Here is a 25,238-nt window from a genome sequence, read left to right as displayed (position 1 = left end):
ATCCTGATGGAGGGGTTTTGTTCCCCCATTCCTGTGGGATCAACCATACTTACCTGATGGACGTGCCCCTGCACTCTGGGGTTTACCTTTGTTAGGGGACCATCCAAGATGGCCACAGGCACTGTTCTCCCCATGAGGCAGGGCCCCTGTGCTCCGGTGTTTCCCTTTGTCCTGGGGGCACCCAACATGGCTTCCAAGTGTGAGTACGCCACGTGGGCGAGCCCCTGCACTCTGGGGTTTCCCTTTGTTCAGGGACCCTCCAAAGTGGTTGCTTTCAGTGACATTTTATTCCAGGTCGCAACGTGTGGCCTGCTGTAGACAGCCTGATGCCCTCACTCCTTTCTTACCCGTATTTTCCTTGTGGTTTCTTCTCTCCTCCCCCAGTCTTCTCCCCCCCCCCCTACCCTATAGCTGCCCCTTATCTCTTCCCTCTGTTTCTTCCCCTAGTCGTCCCCCTGCACCCAAAGTCTGCCACCCCCTTGCCAGGTGCTTTCCCTCTTGTGGGAGATGCGCTGCGGCCTCTCTCTCCTGCACATTTCCCTGAACTAGCTACCCCGTTAGTGTGGTGGCCCCACTCCCGGGGCTAGTTCTGCATTCGCCCGTTCCCTGAGCTTCTTGTCCGCCATTTCCCTCACCCTCTTCTGCACTCTGCTGCCCTCTTTCCTACCTTCCACTCTTTCCCCCCTCGACCCCAGATCGAGGCAGTACAATCACGCGCAAAGTGCTCGACATGGTGGTCCACAGTTGGCAATTCAGAAGGTAAAAAATAGACAATAAGAATCTCTTCCTATGAGCTCTTCATCGCTGTCCCTGCTGCCGTTTCTTTTGCCTGTTCTCCGAGATGAACTTGTCTGCATCTGCAGGGGCCATGAAGAAATGCCCCCTGCCTTGGAACGTGACCCAGAGCTTGGCTGGGTACAGCGTCTCGAATTTTACGTCATTTTTATACAGCGCTGCCTTCGCCTTATTAAATTCTGCCCGGCGTTTGGCCAGGTCAGCTCCAATATATCCAAATCCAGTGGCCTTCCCAGTTACAGTATTTAGTTTGCCTCGCCCAGCGCAGAATTCATTCCTGGTCCTGGTACCAGGGCATTTTGGCGATTATCGCCCTCAGCTGTTCCCCGGCTTTGGGCGAAGTGACCGATGCGCTCTGTCTATTTCTGGTGGGTTGGGGAAGCTATCCCTTCCCACCAGGTTGCCCAGCATTTGGGCCACATAGTACATGGGGTTCCTACCTTCGATCCTCTCCGGCAGGTCAACGATCCGTTGATTTTGATGCCTCGACCAGTTCTCCTGATCTTCGGTTTTTCCCTTCGAATTCCCCTGCGTCGAGACCAGCCTTGCCACCTCTTTCCCCAGGGCGATAATCCGGTCGCCCTGGTCTGGTGCAGCTTTTTCCAGTTCTTTGATTGTATTCTCCTGGGCTTCAAATTCCTAGGTGTGCACATCACCAACAATCTGTCCTGGTCCACCCACATCGTCGCTACGACCAAGAAAGCACAACACCGCGTATACTTTCTCAGGAAACTAAGGAAATTCGGCATGTCCACAATGATTCTTACCAACGTTTACAAATACACCATAGAAAATATCCTATCTGGCTGCATCACAGCCTGGTATGGCAACTGCTCGCCCAAGACCATCAGAAACTACAGAGAGTCGTGAACATACCCAGTCCATCACACAAACCCGCATCCCATCCATTGACTCTGTCTGCACCTCCCGCTGCATTGGGAAAGCAGGCAGCATAATTAAAGTCCCATCCCACCCGGCCTTTTCATTCTTCCAACTTCTTCCATTGGGCAGTAGATACAAAAGTCTGAGAACATGCGCAAGCAGATTCAAAAACAGCTTCTTCCCTTCTGATACCAGGCTCCTAAACGACTCTCTTGTGGACTGATCTGATCTCTCCACACATCTTCTATACTGAATAATACTACACTCCTGTCTGCTTCACCCGATGCCTGTGTCTATGTATTTACATTGTGTATTTTATGCTTGCCCAATGTATTTTCTTTTCATGTACGGAATGGTCTGTCTGAGCTGTACGCAGAACAATACTTTTCACTATACCTCGGTACATGTGGCAATGAACAAATCCAAATCTAATTAATGATCATACAGGGTCCATTCACAACTGCTCAGATACTGACGCAGTCCGAGCCTGGTGGCAGCAAAAACTGGATATCATCCAGGCTTGGATTGCTAAGTGGCAAGTAACATTAATGCCACAGAACTGCCAAGCAATGACGATCTTCAATAAGAAAATCGAACTGACTCCACTTGTCGTTTAACACTTCTAGCATCTGCGGAGTTATCATTGACCAGAAATGTAACTGGACATGCACATTATTACTGTGGCTACAAGAACTAGTGAGAGACTGGGAATTCTGGGTGAGTGACTCACCTCCTGACTCTCCACAGTTTGCCAACCATTTACAAGGTACAAGTCAGGAGTGCGATGGAACACTCTTCACCTGCCTGGACCAGATCCAACAACACGCAAGAAGCTCAACACTATCCAGGACAAAGCAGTCAGTTTCATTGGTACCATATCCACCACCTTAAACATCCACTCACTCGAACACTGGTGCACAGTGGCATCTAGTACTTCACCAAGGGTCTTCCAACAGCACTTTCCAAACCGGAATTATCATAAAAAATTTTTTTTTAAAGTATCCAATTATTTAGTTTAGAATTAAGGGGCAATTTTGTGTGGCCAATCCACCTACACTGCACATCTTTTTCGGTTGTGGGGGTGAAACCCACGCAGACACAAGGAGAATGTGCAAACTCCACATGGACAGTGACTCGGGGCCGGGATCGAACCTGGGTCCTCGGCTTTGTGAGGCAGCAGTACTTACCACTGCACCACCGTGCCGCCCTCAAACCTGCATTACCAACCACTTAGGCAGACATGGGCAGCAGGCACGTGGGACCAGCATCTGCAAGTTGTCTTCCCAGTCACATAACAGCTTGGAAATGAATCATTATTTTTTTCACTGCCATTGAGTCAAAATCCTGGAACTTCCTCCCCTAACTATGTACAGCATGGGGACCTCAACGGCTCAGGAAGGCAGCTCAGTGCCACCTTCTCAAGGGTAAAAAGGGCATGTCAGAAATGCTGGCTTTGCTCGCAATGCTCGGATCCCATGAAAGAAAATAGTGTTCCAGAAATGAGCTGCCATTGGTTAAATATGTAACAGCTAATGGAGGTTATAGGAAGAGACAAAGTAATAGGACCTGTAGCATGTGACCAATTGCAAGTGGCAGTAAGCTGTCACAAGTGTCTTTTAGAAGCTGAGTACAATAAGAAGGTGGATTTCTGATGTGCCGACAGGAATCAGCACATTTGCAGTCTTCTTTCTACTTGCATAGTGAAAGGCCCAAGTCACAATCATTCCCATGTCAAGAGAAGGCATGTATATCAGGGGTTTCCTGGGCATGGGGTTTGTCCTCTGCAGTCTGGCAGGACCAGATGGTTGAAGTGCACCAGGGGATGTGCTGCAAGTTGTTCATCAATTCTGTCTGCCTATTCTAGTTTACAGTGATAAAATATACAGCGATATCGGAACTTACCATGGCCACTTGTGTAATGTTGTAGTTTGTCCGTGTACTCCAAGTCTGCCCGCTCAAACCCTCGTCTCCTGGAAGTGAACCAAGTCAGAACTGCTGTCAATGCATCATTGTTGACACGGTAACAGGTTGATCATTAACTGAAACCATTTCTATTTCATGCAATCATAGAATCAGAGACACAGAGAGTACATGAGGAAACTAGTCAAACATCTGCCTGTGCTGCCTCTTGGATCATTGTTTTTTTGTCCAGAACCCTGTAAATTCTCCACTTCAAGTGTCTGTCTGACTCCCTTTTAAATTGTATTGCCAGAATCAGCTTCCACCACATTTTCAGATAAAAGATCCTGACAACTCTCAGAATGGGAAGAAATTCTCATCTTCTGTCAACAAATTCCTGCTCTCATCCACTCTCGAGGGAATAGGCTTCCTCTCTCCGTTCTGTATCAAAAACCTCTCATTGTCTTTTCAATTCTGCAACCCTCTGTTCCAAGGATAATTTTGACTTTTCCAACCCCTCCTCATCCTGCTCTCCTCACAAAAACGGGAAATGCTGGACAATCTCAGCAGCTCTGACAGCATCTGTGGAAAGAGAAGGGACCTAATGTTTTGAGTCTAGGTGACTCTTTTGTCAAAGCTGGGGAGAACTGGAAATAGGGTCATATTTATACTGCTGTACTGGGGGTGCGGTGGGGGGGGGGGGGGAGGCATGGGGCAGTGGGGTTGGATAGAGGGTTAACAATAGGTGGAGACTAACAAAGATGTCATGGATAGAAAGACAAAGGAAAGGTAAATGGGGGTGATTAAGGCTAAGAAGTGTGCGGACAGTGGCACATAAAGAGATTAGAATGTGTGAATGGCAGAACAAAGCGTGCCAAAGAGCAACTAGGAACAGGGCCCAAGTGGAGTGGGGTGGGGGAGGGGGGACAATGGTGAGGGAAAACAGGTTGATAGAAGAAATTAAAATAAATTGATGGTAATAAAAATGGGGGGGAAGGTGGAGGAGAGAGTTCACAGTCTGAAGTTATTGAACTCAGTGTTAAGTCTGGAATTGGAAGATGAAGTGCTATTCCTCCAGTTTGCGCTGGACTTCACTGGAACATTGCAGTGTTCCCAGTTGGCAAAGTGTCATCCAGACTGGAAATGTCTGCTCCGTCTCTCTCTCCACAGATGCTGCCAGACCTGCTGAGATTATCCTGCATTTTCTGTTTTTGTTTCAGATTCCAGCAGCTGCAGTAATGTGCTTTTATCCTGGTCTCCTCTGTATCTTTCTGAGGTGTTTACCCCTCCCCTGAAGGCGAACGGCCAACAATACACCAATTAAGACCTGACCAGTGAATTAGAACATTCTATCACACTTCACTGCATTCCTCCGTTCATAAACCCAAATAAACACCTTTAAAGATTTAAGGATGAATGTCAGTGGCGGGACTGAAATATCCCACCAGTGGGAATGGCTGGAAAATCCTGCCATGTGTGCTTACAATTAAATTTGTCTCTTCATCCAAGTCATTGATATGGATTGTAACTAGCCGAGGTCCTCTGGCACTCTACTACCTACAGTTTGCTAACCTTAAGATGATTAATTAATTCTGACTCTGTTTCCCAGTAGTCAGCCAATCTTCTATCCATAATAATATATTAATTACCCCAATCTCTTGGGCTCTTATCATGTGTTGTAACCTTTTATGTCACACTTTATCGAACGCCTTGTGAAAATCCAAATATATCAAATCTACTGGTTCCCCTTTATCCACCCTGAACTCTAATAAATTGGTCAGACCATGGGGTGGGAATCTCCGGTCGCTGATGCTGAAATCGCATTCGGCGATCGGCCGGAGAATACCCGTTTCTGACCATATTGGGGGCGGTGCCGCTTTTGCGATGCTACACCCCTTCCAAAGCGGTGTACGTTGCCTGAGGCCCACCTCCCTGTGCTCCGCCCCCGACCGGCCGAGTTCCCGACGGCGTCGGTCGCGTGTGCTATCATCCGGCGGGAGCTCGGCGTGGCGGCTGAAGACTCAGTCCAGCGCCGCCACAGTCGGGGGAGGACCGATCCGCGGGCAGGGGGAGGACTTTCTCAGGGGTTGGGGGCACTGTAGGGGGGTGGTCCGAGGCGGGCGGGCCGGCCAAAAGGGGGGCACCATTTTGCATGCCGGGTCCGCGAGCGGCTGCCGCCATGTTGCACGGCACAGCCACTGCAGGCCGCCGAAGTGTGCACCTCAGCCACGGACCCGGCAATTCTCCAGGCCGTATCGGCAGCTAGAGCCGGGTCCGCGAGCGGCTGCCGCCATGTTGCACGGCACAGCCACTGCAGGCCGCCGAAGTGTGCACCTCAGCCACGGACCCGGCAATTCTCCAGGCCGTATCGGCAGCTAGAGCCGGGTGCTTTACGCTGCTCGGCTGCTGGACCCCTGCCAAACGGAGGATCGGTAGTCGTTTTACGCCAAAATTTTGGTCGTAAAACGCCACCGTTCCCACACCGGCATGGGGACATAGCCCCAGAATCGGAGCATCCTGCCCATGATATCTCATTCATAAAACTATGTTGGCCATGCTGAATTGTGTTATCTTTCTCTAAATGCCCCACTACTAACTTTTCAAAACGGATCCTAGCATTTTCCCACGTGAGACTAAATGGTCAAAAGTTTTCTGTTTTTTATCTCGCTCCTTTCTTGAACAGAAATGTTAGACTTGCGGTTTTCCAATCCACTGGAATCTTTTTTTAAATGTAAGAGGCGAGGTCTGGCGACCATGTTCAATGCGGACACAAATCCCATTATGGCTATTAAATCTCACGCGAGGGCCAAAATGGGATTTGGGTCGGCGGCATCTCCGTTTGAGATTGTGCCCCCACCCTGCCGGTGACGTGATCAGGTTCACGCACAGAAAGGGCATGAGCCTGATTTCCATTAATTTGAATAGATTTAAATGGGTGTATGCTGTAGTGTCCTCCCACGATGGGCCCTCTCCACTCCCCACCCTTGCCCAGTGGCATGATATCACGCTGGCACAAATCACTACTGGTTTTCAAAAATGAATACCAGTCATGATGACCATGGCGGGGGTGCCTGGAGGCTCTGGGGGTTGAGAGTCAAGGCTAAGCATTTCCACCTGGCAGTGTGATGTGGGCATTACGAGTGGTTAGTGCCAAGTAGGCACTGCCGGGGTGTAACCCAACTCAATGGGAGGGAGGGGTGTGGGGGGGGGGGGGGCGTTCTCCCGATGTGTGGTGGGGGGGGGGGGGGGAGCTGTGGAGAGTGGAAAGCCGGAGAAGCCTGATTACATTGGGGGGTGGGGGGGGGGGGGGTGTTCCATGGTGGGAAGGGTTGCCCCGAAGCTCGTAGGAATGGTCCTCCATGCCCGTGAGGGAGTTGGGAGAACTTTTTCTAAATGCAGATCGGGCACCTTTTAAAGATGGTGCCCTGATCTCTGTGGAGCCGGCCTTCCTCCACAGCCTTGGTTTGATACTGGCTGCTGAGATGTTAATGCAATCTTCCAAAACTTGCTGAGGCAGAATCTCCCCCAAATCTGTCAATGTCAGGCTCTGAATGAAGACCGAGACGTTTTTCTCCATCCCGGTTGTCAGTCGGAGTCTGACACTGACATATTTTGGGAAAATTCTGCCTGAGTAAGTTTTGGAAGATTACATTAATATCTCAGAGCAGCCATTTCTTGATGAAGTTGTTGTTGTACACATTGTTTTGTTATGCTCTTGACGTAACATAAGCTGCTTCCTTGATATGCACTCTGACAAAGGAAATAGCTTTAACACATTTATTAAACTGTTAACAATTCTCCTACTTGGATTTGACTCTCCTGTTAATCCTGCTATAGCTACTCAGGCTGACTAACCAGTCTGCTACAATCCATGTGGTGGGTGTGATGTGTTTCAATCAACCATGTCTATACTCACTCAGTGTCTCCATTGGAAAGAGAAAGGTCATGTGTGCTGTGTCCTTTTATATGGGTAGCCCCCTTGTGGTAGTGTCATCTCTGTGTGTGTCTTGACTGCCCATTTGTCGTGTCCTATCTTACTGACCTATTGGTTGAATGTCTATGTGTCATGATGTCTCTGGTGCTCCCTCTAGTGTTTATCTAGTCTTAGTGTATTTGCATTAACCCCCTGTGTATTTACAGTGATGCATATCACCACACACATGTTGAACTCATTGGTCTCTGCTCATTTATTTTGCTCTTTCGGCTTGTTTCTCCATAACGGGAGATCAGATTCTCTGGTATAATTCACAGCTTTGTTAGATTATAACTAATGTAATAGCAACTTTTCCATCTTCAAGTGGAATCATCTGGCACTGGCTTCAACTCCACAAGTTTTATCATTTCAATTAATCTCCTCTATTAACCTCCCGCCTTGAATGTCCAGCATTGCATCTTCCTCACTTACTGGACGGTTTATCGGGGAATCCACATTCATATTATTGGCCAGTGTCATACCAAAAGCCTTTACTTTTAAAGCCTTTACCTTTAAAACTATCTTTCACAAGAGTTTGGTTCTTTTAACCATTGAAAGTCTCCTAAAATCAATTCTAGGATGAAAACAATACTGCTGCATTGATTCTGGAATAACACCAGTCAAAACAGAGGCAAAAATAGCAATGTTGGGAAGAGTTAGGGAAGGAAGGGAGGGGGAGGAAACTATGTGTGCCACCTGGCATTGTTCTTAAAGACTGTAGGTCTTGGATCAATTGTTACACCTACTGGGATTATCCATTGGTAAATAAATTAAAGTATTTAATTGGTAGAAATGACAAGGGAGAGACAGTGGAAAACAAAGAGCTGGGATTGGGGAGTTTAGACCTGGGAGCCTGGAAAGATGGACCTTGGAGCCGGAAGCTTGAACCTTGTTGGAACTGGAAACCTTGATCTTGGAGCTGGGAGTCTGGACAGAAGATAGGTGACCTGTAGGAGTTAGCGTTGGGTAAAAAGGAGAGAGTTAGGTCCTGTAGTCTCATGGAGATGACTCTCAAGGGATGAAAATTAGGGTTCAGGTCATTTAAACAGTGATAAAAGGAAAAGTGTTTTTTTTGGAGACACATTTCTGGCTCTGTTTTCATGTGCTTGAGCTAGTCACATGGATTAGGAGTAGGGCAATCAGCCCTTGAGCCGGTTCCACCATTCAGATTAGATAATGGTTGATCAGTACCTTTACTCCGAGGCTGGCTAACTCTGGTGGAACAGATAAAACAAACCAACCCTACTTCATTCACAACTGCATACAATGACTTCTATTGAGTATACTTACAAAACAATTATGCCATCGAGTTAAATGCATAAAAAGAGTGTGGGTTTTATGGAACAATATGACATTTGAGAATGGCTTAGAGTCTTGTGTCAGCGTCAAGGATTCTGGACTGGCATTCCATGCAAGCACGTATCCTGAGGCTGCAACAACTGCAGCTGCACTGAAGCAGGATTGCACACGTCTGCAGTAACCTTTTATTGTCACAAGTATGAAGTTACTGTGAAAAGCCCTCGTTGTCACATTCCGGCGCCTGTTCGGGTAAGCTTGTACGGGAATTGAACCCGCGCTGCTAGCCTTGTTCTGCATCACAAACCAGCTGTCTAACTCACTGAGCTAAACTAGCCCTGGCCACGCTCTGCAGTAATGCAGCAAGAAAAACACTGCAGGCTCTCAGTTGGTGTCCCATCAACTCTGTATACAGAGCAGGTGAAGAGATCTCACCAGTTCCTAAATTCAGCAGACAACGCATGATCAACTGCCATATCTAATCATCAGGGCATTGCGGAGAACCTATCTGTAAAAACTAGAAGTAAGATTGCTACATTTCAAAAGGATTCTTACTGAAGGACAAACATTATATTATCCAGAGAATTAAACTGCACAAGGGACCATGTAACAATAAGTCAATATCATCAATGTTTGGAAGATTGTGAAAGCATTGAGTTACCTGTTGCAAACGATGAGTATGACAACAACAGCAATGATGAAGACCAGCCCAGCAGCTGCAGATCCGATGATGAGGGGAAGTTTCTCCTGTACACTGGTCTGGTATTCAGCTACAAGAAAAAAGTCAGTAAATTGGGTAACCAGTGTAGGTTAAGGCCAGAGTTACTACAATTTCCTCCTTTTATCCTTTAAGAATCCCCAAGCAATTTGCCTGTGGATATGCTGTACACAGATTTCCAGAAGGCATTTGACAAGGTGCAACATCAAAGGCCAATTCCACAAAATAAGAACTCACGCTGTCGGTGTGAAATTTACTGACGGACAAAGAGAGACAGGAAAGCAGCATGTGAAGAGGACATAGGGGATATAAACAGGTTAAGCGAGCAGGCAAAGATGTGGCAGTTGGAATATAATGTGGGGAAAGGGGAAATTGTTCACTTTGGCAGGAAAAACAAAAAAGCAGTATACTATTTAAAGAGAGAGAGATTGCAGAACGCTTGAGGTACAGAGGGATCTGGGTGTCCTGATGCACAAATCACAAAGATTTAGTGCACAGGTTGAGCAAGTGAGTAGGAAGTCAAATGGAATGTTGCTGCTCACTGTAAGGGGAATGAAATATAAAATTAGAGACATTTTACTGCAGTATACAGGGTATTGGTGATATCACATCTGGAGTCCTGTGTACAGTGTTGGTCTCCTTATTTGAGAAAGGCTATAGTTAGATTAGAGACAATCACTTGTCTAAGGGCGGAGGGGGGGGGTGGGGTGGTGTTATCTACCAAGGAAAGGTTGAACAGGCTGGGCCTGTATCAATTGTATTTTAGAAGGTTCAGAAATGATCTTATTAAACATCGACGATCCTGAGGAGCTCGGCAGGGTGGATGCTAGAGGGGTGTTTACTTTGAGAGACCAGAACTCGGCGACACTGTTTAAAACAAACCAATTCAAGAAGGAGGTGAGAATGATTTTTTCAGTCAGTGGATCGTGAGTCTGTGGAACCCTCTTCCCCAGAGAATGGGAGCGAATTGGTCATTGATTTTTTTTTTAAGGCAGAGGGAGATAGACTCCCGACTAACAAGGGAGCCAAAGGGTATTGGGATAGGCAGCAAATTGGTGTTGAGGTCACAATCAGGTCAACCACAATCTTTCTGAATGGTGGAGCCAAATGGCCTACTCCTGCTGCTAATTCATATGTTCATATGTACAAAGGTTTGTATGTAAACTCGTATGTAATTTTTATGGCTGCCTTTGTTTGGACCTTGGATAAAGACTAAAGGCACCAGCAGCAGCCTTTGCTCAAAGACCTGCAGCTGGATAGTGGGAATAGGAACTGCAGAGGGGGAAGCTGTATTTCCCAGGAGGTACCAGCCATGACACAGCGTGCAAGAAGAGGGTGAGATTCCTTCCCAATCCAGACAGCAGTGCAGAAGGTCCAGGTTGTCTCATCATATGACAAGCAGCCATCTCTAACCTGCTAGAAAAAAAGCTGCTGGACCTGGTGAACACGTGTGACAACTATGTGTTCAAGTCACATTCTGATCCTTCAAAGATCTCGCAGTCAACGATCCACCAAAGCATAAGACTGGTCACTGACGACTTGTTTACCAGGGCTGTCAATTAATTTAACGTTGCCTGCTATAAGATCAGTGAGAATGAGCGGGTGTTTGGGTTTGGGCTCTGTCTGACTTCTCACAGGTGCAGGGTATCATCGACTGCACATTAAAATAAAAGCAAAATACTGCGGATGCTGGAAATCTGAAATAAAAACAGAAAAATACTGGAAAACTGGCATCGGTGGAGAGAAACAGAAATTTCTGAAACAGTTCTGAAGGAAAGTCATAAGGAATCGGAATGTTAACTTGGTTCCTCTCTCCACAGAAGCTTCCAGACCTGCTGGGTTTTTCCAGCTTTTTCTGTTTTTGTTGAACGTACAAATGCTCCTAAGCGACCCTCTTATGGACTGACGTCATTAACACTACACCCCTGTATGCTTCACCCGATGCCGGTGCTTATGTAGTTACATTGTGTACCTTGTGTTGCCCTATTATGTATTTTCTTTTATTCCCTTTCCTTCCCATGTATTTAATGATCTGTTGAACTGCTCGCAGAAAAATACTTTTCACTGTACCTCGGCACACGTGACAATAAACAAATCCAATCCAATCCAATGCGTTCCAGTGAAGCCTCTACTCAATCAAGAGTTTCTACTCTGTCAATGTTCATCTGTGTGAAACCACAAAGATTTTAATGCAAATCTCGGGATTGTTACAACGCAGAAGGAGGCCATTCGGCCCACCGTATCTGCACCGACTCTCCAAACAACCACCATGACCTAGTGCCATTCCCCTGCCCTTTTTCCCTTCGCCTGCACATTGTTTCTATTCAGATAATCATCGAATGCCCTCTTGAATGCTTTAATTGAACTTGTCTTCCAGGCCACACTTCCAGGCCGTGAATTCCAGGCCGTGAATTCCAGACCCAAGCCACTTGTTGTGTCAAAACATTTTTTTTTTCACATCACATTTGTTTCTTTTACAAATCACCTTAAATCTGTGCCCTCTCATTCGTGATCCTTTTACGAGTGGGAACAGTTTCCCCCTATCTACTCTGTCCAGCCCTTTGATGATTTTGAACGCATCTATCGAATCTCATCTTAACCGTCTCCTCTCCAAGGAGAACAGTCCTAACCTCTCCAATTGGTCTTTCTAACTGAAGTTTCTCGTCCCTGGAATCATCCCTGTAAACCTCTCCTGCACTCACTCCAATGTGTTCACATCCTTCCCAAAGGGTGGTGCCCAAAACTGTGCTCAATATTCCAGCTGAGGTCTAATTAGTGTCTTGTATGAATTCAGCATAACTTCCTTGCTCTTGTGCTCTCTGCCCCTATTAATAAATCCAAGAAAAATATATGCTTCATTCATTGATTTTGCCATCTATCCTGCCACCTTCAATAATCTATGCACACATATACCCAGGTCCCTCTGCTCCTGCAGCCCTTTAAGAATTTTACCCCTTACTTTATGTTGTCTCTCCACGTTCTTCCTCCAAAATGGGTGGCACGGTAGCACAATGGTTAGCACTGTTGCTTCACAGCTCCAGGGTCCCAGGTTCGATTCCTGGCTTGGGTGACCGTCTGTGTGGAGTCTGCACGTTCTCCCCGTGTCTGCGTGGGTTTCCACCGGGTGCTCCGGTTTCCTCCCACAAGTCTCGAAAAATGCGCTGTTAGGTAATTTGGACATTATGAATTCTCCCTCCGTGTACCCGAACAGGTGCCGGAATGTGGCGACTAGGGGCTTTTCAGAGTAACTTCATTGCAGTGTTAATGTAAGCCTACTTGTGACAATAAAGATTATTATTAAATCCATCACCTCACAATTCTCCACATTGAACTTCATCTGTCTCCTACTTGCCCACTCCACCAACTTGTCCATGTCCTTTTGAAAGTCTACCATGTTCACTTCACAGTTTTAAATAGTTCCAAATTTTGTATCATCTGCAAATTTAGAAATTATCCCCTGCACCCCAAGACCATTAATATATATTCGCAAAAACAGGGGTCCAAACTCTGACCTCTGGGGAACACCACGACAAACCTTCCTCCAGCCCAAAAAATATTCACTGACCATTACTCTCTGCTTCCTATTATTCAGCCAATTTTGTATCTACGTTGCTCCTGTCCCTTTTATTCTGTGAATTCTCATGTTTCTCACAAGTCTGTTATGTGGCACTGTATTGAAAGTCTTTTGAAAGTCCGTGTACACCATTGAAGAAGGGAAGTTGGTGTGAGAATTAGTTGCCTGCTTAGAGCATTCATTAATATCTAGTTGCTATTTCAGAAAAGGCACTTGCTAAAAGCATGACTTGCTAAAAACTAAAAGCTTGGCTATATTTTCGAACTACTTTTGAACAAAACTTGGAAGGTTGAATAATGTAAAGAAACACTGCTGCTGTACAGCTGAAACCTTATTCTGCTGACAAGTTGCTTTAGAGTCGTTTGAGCAAGAGAATGAAAAACGTACTAGATAATGCACGAGGAACATTCTCAAGGTTTGTTTAATATAAACATGACCAGCCAGAAGCTATTTTTCTCCTCTATGCTGTTTATTTCAGGGTATAAAGGTATGCTCTTTAAACTTGTAAGGCAGGGTGCTTGGAATGGCCTTCGACCATTACAGCCCCTCCACGATATTGTGTCAAAATAAATAACCTGAAACAAAGCTCAAAGCCTCTGACTATTATTATTTCCACGACAACCATTAACCTCATCGAGCCTTCCTGCTACCACCTCACAAAACTCTGGCAAGTTAGTTCTATGTCAAATAATTGGTTCTAGAAACTTGCTCACCACTGATATTAAACTGACTGGTCTGTAATTGTTAGGGTTATCCTTGGAAGCCTTTTTGAACAAATGTGGTTCAGATTTCCAGGGAGTTGCCATAATACTTATATCTTGCGGCAGTCTATGTTCCCTGCTCACTTCAGACCTGCAAGAAGACTTAAGGGGTGGCTGCTTGGGGGCAAGGGTCACAAGCTTCAAACTTGGCTCATAACACCCATCAGAAACCTGAAAAGTGAAGCCCAGTTGTGGTGTCGTGAATCACCACCAGATACACGATTGAACCAACCATCAGCACATTGAAGATATTCTTCAGCAGCCTCGGCAGATCTGGAGGTATTCTTCAGTCTGCACCAGCCAGGGTGTTCAAATAGACCACACTTTGATGCTCTCTGCATCAACACTGCATAGAAATAAAACTTGTATCTGCAGGAGGAACAGCTACATATTCCCCTCAGAGGAAGAGAAGGAAGATGACAAAGATGAGGAGGAGAAAGACGATGAAGGAAATACACCTCCAGCTACTCACATTGCTGTTGGCGATGCCCTTACTAATGAATGGATCACTTAGGTTGTACCAGGAGATTCATGCCATAACCATATGCAAAGGTCATTCTTTCCAAATGCCACCAACACAAAGCAGTCCCAAAATCAAGCAACCAATGCACTGATCTGCAGGAATTCAAGTCTGCAGTCACCATACAACAAGTTTAATTCACCAAAGCAAAATACTGAAGATTATGGAAATCTGAAATCAAATCAGAGAGTGCTGGAAATACTCAGCAGGCCGGTGTGTGACCTTTCATCAGAAGTGACGTCAACAGGTGACTCCCACCAAGCAGCCAAGAATGGACAAAACACAAAAGTAGTGAAAAAGAATGAACCTTATGCATTTTACAAAGAACAGAAACTTCATAACATAGCATTTCGTCAGAGCCCCATGAGCATATTGTTGTGTAACTGCAAAGCTTCCCTTTTTCCTGATATACCCATGTGGTGCAACCCCTATGGCATGAGCGGGAGGCAGAGGCAGGCTGCTCTGAATGCTCAGATCAGCTGGGTCAATGCCATCAAAGCTTTGGAGCCCGAGATGTCCCTGCACCTGTGCAGGGTCAGTCTTCAGGTAGCATGGGGTAGCTGCCTAAAGGGGAAGATTGCAAACTTAGAGTTTGTTTTCAGGCAGAAGATTATAATCTGATTTGCCTTTGTGCATGAAAATGGCTGAAGGTGGCTATGAAGTGTCAGGTATGATTACCCAGTGCAGTTCTCTCAATCTGAATCAGTTAAAATATAGAACAGATTGGATTTTACTATAGAGAAAACAAGGTATAGCCTTGCCAGTTCCTGACACAAGCAAAATCAGTGGCAATGTTCTTTGTGGACTGGATGGCCGTCAGTTCGACACTAATAAAGCATTGGATATTCTATTGTCATGTGAGAGTTGTCATGAGAATGTCACTTTAAGAAATGTTTGGCTGATCATGTTACTGCAGTGGTGTCAGAGTGTGGGTGGAGCTGAGCTCTGGCTCTGCTTTTTAGTTTCACTTTGAGAAAAGCTTGGGTGTGCCTGTGTTTTATTTTTGGGTTTCGTTTTCAGTGTTGGAGCTGAAGCCAGACAAAGCAGGTGTACTGCTGTTCTCTTGATCATTTGATCATTTGGTGAATTCAGAATTATAAATGTTCTCAGTAGTGAATGTAAACCTGATGTGCTTCTGTTAAAAGGTGTTTCTTTTGTTTTCTGGATGTTGTTTGGGAAGTTATTAAGGATTACTTAGTGTTGTATTCTTTAGGGGTTGTATTTGAATTAATGGTTGCTAATGGTTGACTGTATGTTTTAGAAAGGTTATCTTGAGTTCATAGAATAGACATTGTTTTGCTTTAAAAATACTTTTCCATTTCTGCTGTACCACATCTGTAGAGTGGGCCGTGTGCTCCCCATACCACAATCTATTAAAAGTTGTGGGTCAGGTGAACTCCATGATACACTTTGGGGTTCTCTAAACCCTGGCCCATAATAAATTGGGGGCTCGAGGGGGATAAAAGCCTATCTATTGGATTGGCTTAGTGAACTTAAAGACAGTGAGGGATGAGCATATTGTGTTTGCTTTTCAGGTGTGGTATTCCAGTTTAAGTAGGGAGTGTGTTGTGGACAATGGCTCTTTCAGAGGCTCAGAGTTTTTGGGGGTGGAGACGGTCACATGCAGTACCTTACGGACAGAAACTAAAAGCAGACTGTTAGATTTGTCAAAAACATTGCAGTTAACATTGCCTGACAAAATGCGAAAAGATAAGGTAATTATGGTGGTGGCTAAGCATTTAAAGTTGTCTAAGATGCAGTTTGACTCATTGGAAATGGCAAAAATTCAGTTACAAATTAAACAAATGCAACATGAGAAAGAATTAAAGCAGCTTGAATACGAAAGAGATAGAGAGGAAAAAGAAAGAGAAAAGGAGATACAGATCAGGGAAAAAGATAAAGAGAGAGAGTTTGAACTTTAGTAAATGGCCATGAAACATGACAGTCAGTTAAAATTGGCAGGCATAAAGGGAAACGTACAGTTGATGATAGTGTTGAGGATAGTGAGAAAAAGCGCCATAGTCGAAGGCTTGGTGGGATCTATTTAAATATGTCCATGCATTGCCAAGGTTTGATGAGAAGGAGGTAGAAGCCTTTTTCATTTCTTTTGAGAAGGTAGCTAAACAAATGAAATGGCCACAGGACATGTGGGTATTACTGATTCAAACAAAGCTGGTAGGTAGGGCTAGTGAAGTGTTTGCATCACTATCAGAGGAGATATCTGAGTCGCATGAGGAGGTGAAAAAATCCATCTCAGGTGCATTTGAACTAGTGCCTGAAACCTACAGACAAAGGTTTAGAAATTTAAGAAAAGAACCTGGTCAAACATGCGTGGAGTTTGAAAGGATCATACAGAGTAATTTTGATAGGTGGATAAGGGCTTTGAAAATAGACCAAACGTATGAAGCTCACAGAGAAATTATACTTTTGGAGGAGTTTAAAAGTTCAATTCCTGATGTAGTGAGAACTCATGTGGAAGAGCAGAGGGTTAAAACTGCGAGATTAGCAGCAGAACTGGCAGATGATTATGAATTTGTTCATAAATCAAAGCTTGGTTTCCGACATCAGTCTCAGCCTGTGACGGATAGAAACTGGGGAGATGAAAAATACTCAAGTGGTAAAGGTAAAGGTGGTCTGCTGGGAGATAATAAGGAGAGTGTACCTCAGATTAAAAAAGAAACCCAGGAGGGTGGAAGAGATATGGAAAATTTCAAATGTTTTCACTGTAATAAACTAGGCCATGTAAAGTCACAGTGTTGATGGTTGAAGAAAAGCACTGGGAAGGCTGATGTGGTAAAACTGGATAAGGCGTGGGGTTTGTTAAAGTGGTAAAGGAAAGCCCACGTGAAGTGAAGGAGGTGCAAGAGATTGTACAGCCTGATCAAGAGGTGATTGAGAAGAAGGTGCCAGATCTCTTTAAGGAATTTACTTGTGTGGGTAAAGTTTACTCATGTGTATCAGGAGGAGCAGGTAAAGAAGTCACAAATTTAAGAGACATGGGAGCTAGTCAATCTTTAATGGTAAGAGATGAGGAGTTATGTAGTTTGGGAAGAATGTTGCCAGAAAAGGTGGTAATATGTGGAATTCAGGGTGAGAGGAGTAGTGTTCCATTATATAAGGTAAGGTTGGAAAGTTTAGTGAAGAGTGGTGAAGTGGTAGTAGGAGTAATAGAGAAACTATCTTGTCCAGGAATACAATTTATCTTGGGTAATGATATAGCTGGATCGCAGATGGGAGTGATGCCTACTGTGGTTGATAAGCCAGTGGAAAATCAGACAACTGAAGTGTTGAAGGACGAATATCCTGGGATATTTCCAGATTGTGTGGTATTAAGGTCGCAAAGTCACAGGTTAAGACAAGAGGAGAAATCAGAGAGTGAAGATAAAGGTGAAGTGCAATTATCAGAAACAATTTTTGATCAGATGGTTGGAAAAGAACAGATGGAGAATGAGGCGGATATTTTTAACTCAGGAAAATTGGCAGTGTGTGAGTGCCTCGTGCCTTTTCTAGTGAGACGCCACCCCTGAGTGTCCTGCCTGCTCATTGGTCATGTCCTGTTCTCTGTGTTCATTAGCTGCCTGTCTGTCTATCATTATGTGCATGTCTGCTTATCATGACACTGTACTCTCCTCAAAGTTGTACCATTGAGCCTATATTGTCTCCCCATGTTTCTTCAACCAAAATGCATTGCCTCAAATTCGCTGCATTGAAGTTCATCTGCCAGGTGTCTGCTCATTTGGCCAACTTGTCAATGTCCCTCTGAAGTCGCGCAGCGTCATCCTCACAATTCACTATTCTCCCTAGCTTAGTATCATCTGCAAATTTAGAGACTTTGCCCTCAACACCAACCTCTAACTAATTTGTATAAATCATAAAATGCAAGAGTCCCAACACCACTTACAACTCGTCTCCAGTCTGAGAAATGCCCATCTATCCCTACCCTCTGTTTCCTATCTCTTAGCCAACTTTTAATCCATGCTGCCAAGCACCCATCAATCCTAAACATTTTTAATTTGCTAACCAACCTGACATGTAGCACCGTATCAAATGCTTCCTGAAAGTCCAATTATACAAAATCCAAGGCACTACCCTCATTCACTGCCTATGCCACCTCGTCAAAGAACTCAATTAAATTTGTCAGACATGACCTGCCTTGACAAAGCCATGTTGACTGTCTAGTATTAACTTATTTTTCTCTAAGTGTATATTTATCTCATCCCGTATTATGACTTCCATTAGTTTCCCCACTATTGATGTCAAGCTGACAGGTCTATAGTTTCCTGGATTCAAGTGTACAAGTCACGGATTCATTTAATTGCGCTGTGCTGGACAGTGACTACACATTCACAGTGTGTGGAATGGATTGTTTGAAATGTCATTTAGATTCACTCAGTAGTCAGGACAGAAGGAGATAAGATCAGGAAATGTGACAATTCTACTGGCTTCAGGTTCAAGAATGCCAAAATGTTAAAGACATTGAAAAGAGTGCTGATTCCATGTACAATAGTTGGGATAAACCACTTTATTAGCACAGATGTAGTAACTAATGCTGCTGCTGAGCAAGCCATCCATGAAAAAGGTACAAATGAAATTGGACATGTCTTTGGAAAGTCAGTCGATTTGCAATTTACCTAATCTGGACTTTGTTGCATCCCTTTAACAAAACCCAGCATCTCTATCAGAATGTTAAAGAAGTGTTACTGACATCAGATGATTGGAATTTGCTCGAAAAAAGCATATTGTCTTAAAGTTATATTAACAATTTGCTAATTACTCTTCTGACAGATTAAAAATTCTACCTAAAGAATGAGGGGAAGATTGATGATGAGTACACAAAGCTTACGGTGGCACAGTGGTTAGCACTGCTGCCTCGCATCATCAGGGATCTGGATATGATTCCGACCTTGGGTGACTGTGTGGAGTTTGCATATTCTCCCCATATCTGCGTGGGTTTCCTCCGGGTCTCCGGTTTCTTCCCACTGTCCAAAGATGTGTAGGTCACTTGGATTGGTCATGCAAAATTGCCACTTAGTGTCCAGGGATGTGCAGGTTAGGTGCAGTTATGGGGTTGTGAGGATAGGGGGAGTGGGCCTAGGAAGTGTGCTCTTTCGAAGGGTCGGAGCAGACTCGATGGGCCGAATTGCCTCCTTCTGCACTTGTAGAGAAAATATGATCAGTGAAAAATGAGACATATGAAAATGACACCGGAGGACACCATAACAGCCTATTGTCAATCTCCTGTTCATGAGACACCCTAATGAAGTAGTAACTATGGATTTAAAGATATGGGACAAGTACGGAAACATTTTCATTTCATATCTTATAGAAATGGCAACAAGATCCAGTCTGTCTACAGTAATACATGGCAGGTAAGAAGGAGTGATTGTGAATAAAATCACGGAAAAATAGACAGAGATTAGATTGAAATCACCAGCTAAATTTCTGACTGACAATGGTCAGTTTTTGCAAATGATGAATTTAGAAAGGTGTGCAAAAACATGAATATTGCAGTGATGAATGCTGCAGCTGAAAGTCCATTCAGTAATCGGCTTTGTGAATGAAATCACACGGTGATTGTGGAGAATTTCTATGAGATTTTAGCTGACCGACTAGATTGCATGCTATCATCTGCCCTGGCGTGGGCCGTCCAGGTGAAGAATGGTCTTCAAATGGTTGGAGGTTATAGTCAATATTAGTTAATCTACAGGAGAAAGCCAAAAATGGCTTATTTATTTTTAATTTTTAATAAATTTAGAGCCCCCAATTCATTTTTCCAATTTAGCAGCAATTTAGCGTGGCCAATCTACCTACCCTGCACATCTTTGGCTTGTGGGGGCGAAACCCACGCAAACACGGGGAGAATGTGCAAACTCCACATGGACAGTGACCCAGTGCTGGGATTGAACCTGGGACCATGGCTCCGTGAAGCTGCAGTGCTAACCACTGCGCCACCGTGCTGCCCAGAGAAAGGCAAAAATACGTTCTGTGCTGTGGGATCATCCCCCAGCCTGGGAAGGGGCCACAATTAGTTCCACCATTTCTGTGCACTTAAATGCCCCACGTACAGGTAGAGCGGGCTTCAAAGTAGACCTTTCTGAGAAAATTCAACAAGTATTGCGGTATTACATAAAATCCACAGAAATAACCATTAAGCCCAGGGATTGAGTGCGAGATAAAAGAGAATTAGAAAGAGCGGAAAGCTCTGGGTAACGTGATAGGAAGATAGTAATTCTCCAACATGAGCTGGGATTCTCCGAGCCTCCACGCCACAATCGCGCCCGGCTCAGGGGCGGAGAATGGGGTGTCAGACCCGCGATCAAGTTTGTGCCTTCCTGCGATTCTCCGGTGACCGGAGAATCACCATCAGTCGCACGAGCGCGGTCGACGCAGTGCCGGTCAGGGGCTGTTGAAAGAGGCCCCCGCGGCGATTCTCCGCAGAAGGCCGGCGTGGTTTACATATGGTTCCACCCGGCGGGAGCTCGGAGTCGCGGCTGCGATGGCCGTCTCAGTGGGGGGCGAGGGAGATCCGTCACCAGGGGTGCCTCCACGACGGCCTGGCCCGCGATTGGGGGCCACCGATCGACGGTCGCGTGCGATCTGGGGGGGGGGGGCTACCTCTTCAGCGCAGGCCCGCTATGTGGGTCCGCCATGTCGCGCGGAGCCGACGCTGTAGGTGGCCGCCGCACGCATGCGCGGACCTGCGGCCGTAAGTGCAGGGCCCCGTATCAGCAGCCGGAGCTGTGTGGAGCACTCCGGGGCCCTGCAAGCACCCTTCAAAACGGAGAATCACTCCGGACTTTCTAGAGAAAACTATGGAGTGATTCGTGCCCGTTTTCTCGCGGGCGTGGGGGACATAGCCCCATTATTGGAGAATCTCGCCATGGTATCAAACTAGAAGGATCCATTCACCGAGGTTAATGGAATTGATGATAAACTTGCAAAATCTGAGCAATTAGTAGAAGGTGATGGGGCATTGTGCACCTCACATACACATATGTTTGACAGATATGAGGAGCAGGATTTGGTAGATAAGGAGTTAATGACAAAAGACAAAGTGATACTGATGCATTGAATGGGACTATTCTACCCAAAGGACGACCACCGAAAGTCAGCACAAATGTAACATGAAAGGGTCCAGTGAATGGAAAGATGTGACATTGTACAAAGAGCAGGGAAATGGGTGTAAGAAATGTACCTTTCAGAAATGGGTGTTTGTCAGTGATGTCAGAGTGTGGGTGGAGCTGGGCTGTCTGTCAGCTTTTTACTTTCGTTTTAGGCTGTTTGCTGCAGGGTTAAGTGAGGTGAACTACATGGTAAAAACACTAGATAGAAGGAAGACTCACCGAGTGTGTCATGTGAATATGCTTAATAGGTACTTTGAAAGGGAAGGAGAGAATAAAGAGGAGGTTTTAATGATTCTGACTCAAAGTGACGAACCAAATCCAGATGACTGTGAATTTGACATACCTCAAATTAAATTGGAAAATGAGGGTGTTCTTAAAAATTGGGATAAATTGTTGAGTTACCTTCCAGAGGAAAAATGAACTGACCTGAAAGAGGTATTGATATCACATGGGCAAGTTTGTGGAGATAAATTGGGAAATACTAAAATGGCCATACATGATGTAGATGTGGGAAATGCTGTTCCAATCAAACAACATCCATATAGACTTAACCCTTTAAAATTGGCACAGGTTAACAAAGAGATTGAGAGTATGCTTAAAAATGGCAGAATTGAAGTAGGTTGCAGCCAATGGAGCTCACCCATAGTGACGGTACCAAAACCTGACGGTACCCAACGGTTGTGTGTGGATTATAGAAAGGTTAATGCAGTTACAAGAACGGACTCTTATCCTATCCCAATTTGGAGGATTGCATTGAGAAAGTGGGACAATCAGCTTTTATTTCCAAACTGGATTTACTTAAGGGTTACAGGCAGGTACCTTTATCCAAAAGGGCGAAGGAGATTTCAGCTTTTGTGACTCCAGATGGTATATACCAGTTCAAAGTTATGCCATTTGGCATGAAAAACGCCCCAGCCACATTTCAATGGTTAACTAACAAAGTTGTTTCAGGATTACCCAATTGTGCGGTATACATTGACGATCTGGTAAGTTGCAGCCAGACATGGAGAGAACATTTAAAACATCTGATGGAGTTATTTGATCGACTTCAGGAGGCGGGTTTGGTGATAAAGCTAGCCAAAAGTGAATTTGGAAAGGTCCAAGTCACTTTCGTTGGCCATACAATCGGACAGGGTCGAATGGTCCCATGGGATGTGAAAACAAAAGTTATTGGAGAGTTTCCAATACCCTCTACACGACGGGAAATAATGCGATTTCTTGGTATGAGTGGATTTTACCGGAAATTTGTACCGAATTTCAGCAGTGTGGTCGCTCCACTGATGGTCTTGCTCAAGAAACGTAACAAATTCCAGTGGACAGTGGAGTGTCAACAGGCATTTGACGGCCTGAAGGCTGCGTTAACCACTGCTCCTGTGGTAGCCATCCCAAATTATACGAAACCATTCAAAGTGGCTGTGGATGCGAGCGATGTGGGCATAGGTGCGGTGCTTCTACAAGACGACGACGAAGGGCTAGAGCGGCCTGTTGGTTATTTTTCAAAGAAATTGAATTCTCACCAGAAAAAGTATTTAACGATTGAGGAGATGTTGCGTTTGGTGCTGGTTTTGCAAATTTTCACATTTATGTGACCAGCAATCCGTCTGACACCATTATATACACTGATCATAATCCGTTGACATTTTTGGAGCGATTCCGGAATAACAATGCAAGGCTGTTTCGCTGGAGTTTATTGTTACAGCCATTTAATTTTAAAATAGTACATGTGGCAGGACGAGAAAATGTGACAGCTGATGCTTTGTCATGAATGTGATGAACGAAAGCAATTTCAGTTGGAGGAAGAAGAAAAAAAAAGAAATGGACTATATTATTATACCTGTTTGCATGTGTTGTTTTTTGAAACGAAAAAGTATATTTACTGTGTGCATTTGTTAAAGAATAGTAAAAAGGTGAAAAATGAAACCATCTTGCAGTTGATGGTTTATTTTTTTTCTTGTGGGGAGGTGTCATGTGAGAGTATCTTTAAGAAATGGGTGTTTAAGAAATGTACCTTTAAGAAATGGGTGTTTAAGAAATGTACCTTTAAGAAATGGGTGTAAGACACGTACCTTTAAGAAATGGGTGTTTATTAGTGATGTCAGAGTGTGGGTGGAGCTGGGCTGTCTATCAGCTTTTTATTTTCGTTTTAGGCTGTTTGCTGCAGGGTGTGTTTTAGTTTCGTTTTCAGATCTGGATAGCTGCAGTCACAGCCAGAAGGTGTATGAATCTCTCTCTCTAATCTAAAGACTGTAAATTGATCCTGGTGATTTAAAACTAATAACAGTAGTGACTTTAACCTGATGTGCTTCTGGCAAAAGGTGTTTAAGTCTTATGGAGGTTAAAAGGAAAGCTTAAAGGCTTATTTAGTGTTGTATTCTTTGGGGGTTGTATTTGAATTAATGGTTGCTAAGATGTTCACTGTATGTTTTAAAAAGGTTAACTTGAGTTCATAGAATAAACATTGTTTTGCTTTAAAAACTACTTTTCCATTTCTGCTCTACCACACCTGTAGAGTGGGCCATGTGCTCCCCATATCACAATCTATTAAAAGTTGTGGGTCAGGTGACTCCATGATACACTTTGGGGTTCTCTAAACCCTGGCCCAGAACAAATTTAAGAGCCACATTTTTGCATGGTGAAAATTTCAAAGAGAGGTGATTTTGAAACCATCTAAAGAAATGTAGAAGTGAAGGTGTGAAGGTTAGACATATGGGTTTGTGGATTGAATGATGCATTGAGAGTATGTTTTTCTTGGTGAGGTCTGTCTTGCTGAAAGTACATTGTATTCAGCAAACTGCAGACCCAGCAATGTTCGAACGGGCTACTAACGGGATGCATCTCAATGATTTTCTATCAGGAGGATCCGTGAAATTTGAGCAGTTTTTTATGGACAAGATCAAAACAAAGTTTAAGATTGAAGTCAGGCTTCAGGGCCTTTAAATAATGTAGACTTAAACATTAATCAGAATCGGTCAGGAGTAATCTTGAATCAGTAACCATATTTAAAAAGTGTAAATCCCATCCCAATAAAAGATGATCTTACATCCAGAGAAGAAACAAAGCAGTTAAGAAGGTGGATTGGATAATTAAACTGGATTTGCACTCAGACAGACCTTATCCAGTAATGACATATTGAAACTTAGCGTTAAATGTGAGGCGTTTTTTAGGCAAGTAAAACATCAAGACAGCGTTTGATCGAGTGTGGCATCAAAGAGCCCTATCTAAACTGGAGTCAATGGGAATCAAGGGGGAAATTCTCCGCTGGTTGGAATCATACCTGCCACGAAGGAAGATGGTGGTGGTGGCTGGAGGTCCAGCTCCAGGACATCTGCAGGAGTTTCTCCGACTTCCCTTCCATCATAAGGTCAGAAGTAGGGATGTTTGCGGATGACTGCACAATGTTAAGCACCATTCACGATTCCTCAGATAAGGAAGCAGTCCATGTCAATTGCAGCAAGACCTGGACAATAGCCAGACTTGGGCTGATGGTGGCAAGTTACATTCGTGCCACATCAGTCCTTGGCAATGACCATCTCCTACAAGACAGGATCTAACAACCTCCCCTTGATATTCAATGGCATTACCTTCGCTGAATCCTGCACTATCAACATCCTGCGGGCTACAATTGATCAGAAACTCAACTGGACCAGCCACATAAATACCGTGGCTACCAAGGCAGGTCAAAGTCTAGGAATCCTA

General features: G+C 44.6%; 1 protein-coding gene across 2 annotated transcripts in view; it reads right to left on the bottom strand.

The window, feature by feature from the left end:
* The window catches only part of LOC140392858 (ephrin type-B receptor 2), a 1,067,684-nt gene that overhangs the window by 182,771 nt on the left and 859,675 nt on the right, over nucleotides 1-25,238 (bottom strand). For both annotated transcript variants that reach the window (XM_072478598.1, XM_072478599.1), the window contains exons 8-9: nucleotides 9,507-9,615; nucleotides 3,580-3,647 (exon numbers count right to left, since the gene is read on the bottom strand). In XM_072478598.1, coding sequence (XP_072334699.1) covers nucleotides 3,580-3,647; nucleotides 9,507-9,615 — 177 coding nt within the window. The remainder of the gene's footprint in view (nucleotides 1-3,579; nucleotides 3,648-9,506; nucleotides 9,616-25,238) is intronic.

This window comes from Scyliorhinus torazame, chromosome 16 (genome assembly GCF_047496885.1).
Source record: "Scyliorhinus torazame isolate Kashiwa2021f chromosome 16, sScyTor2.1, whole genome shotgun sequence".
NCBI lineage: Eukaryota > Metazoa > Chordata > Chondrichthyes > Carcharhiniformes > Scyliorhinidae > Scyliorhinus > Scyliorhinus torazame.
The sequence above is the reverse complement of the archived record's forward strand: the minus strand, read 5'-3'. Positions and strand labels throughout refer to the sequence as shown.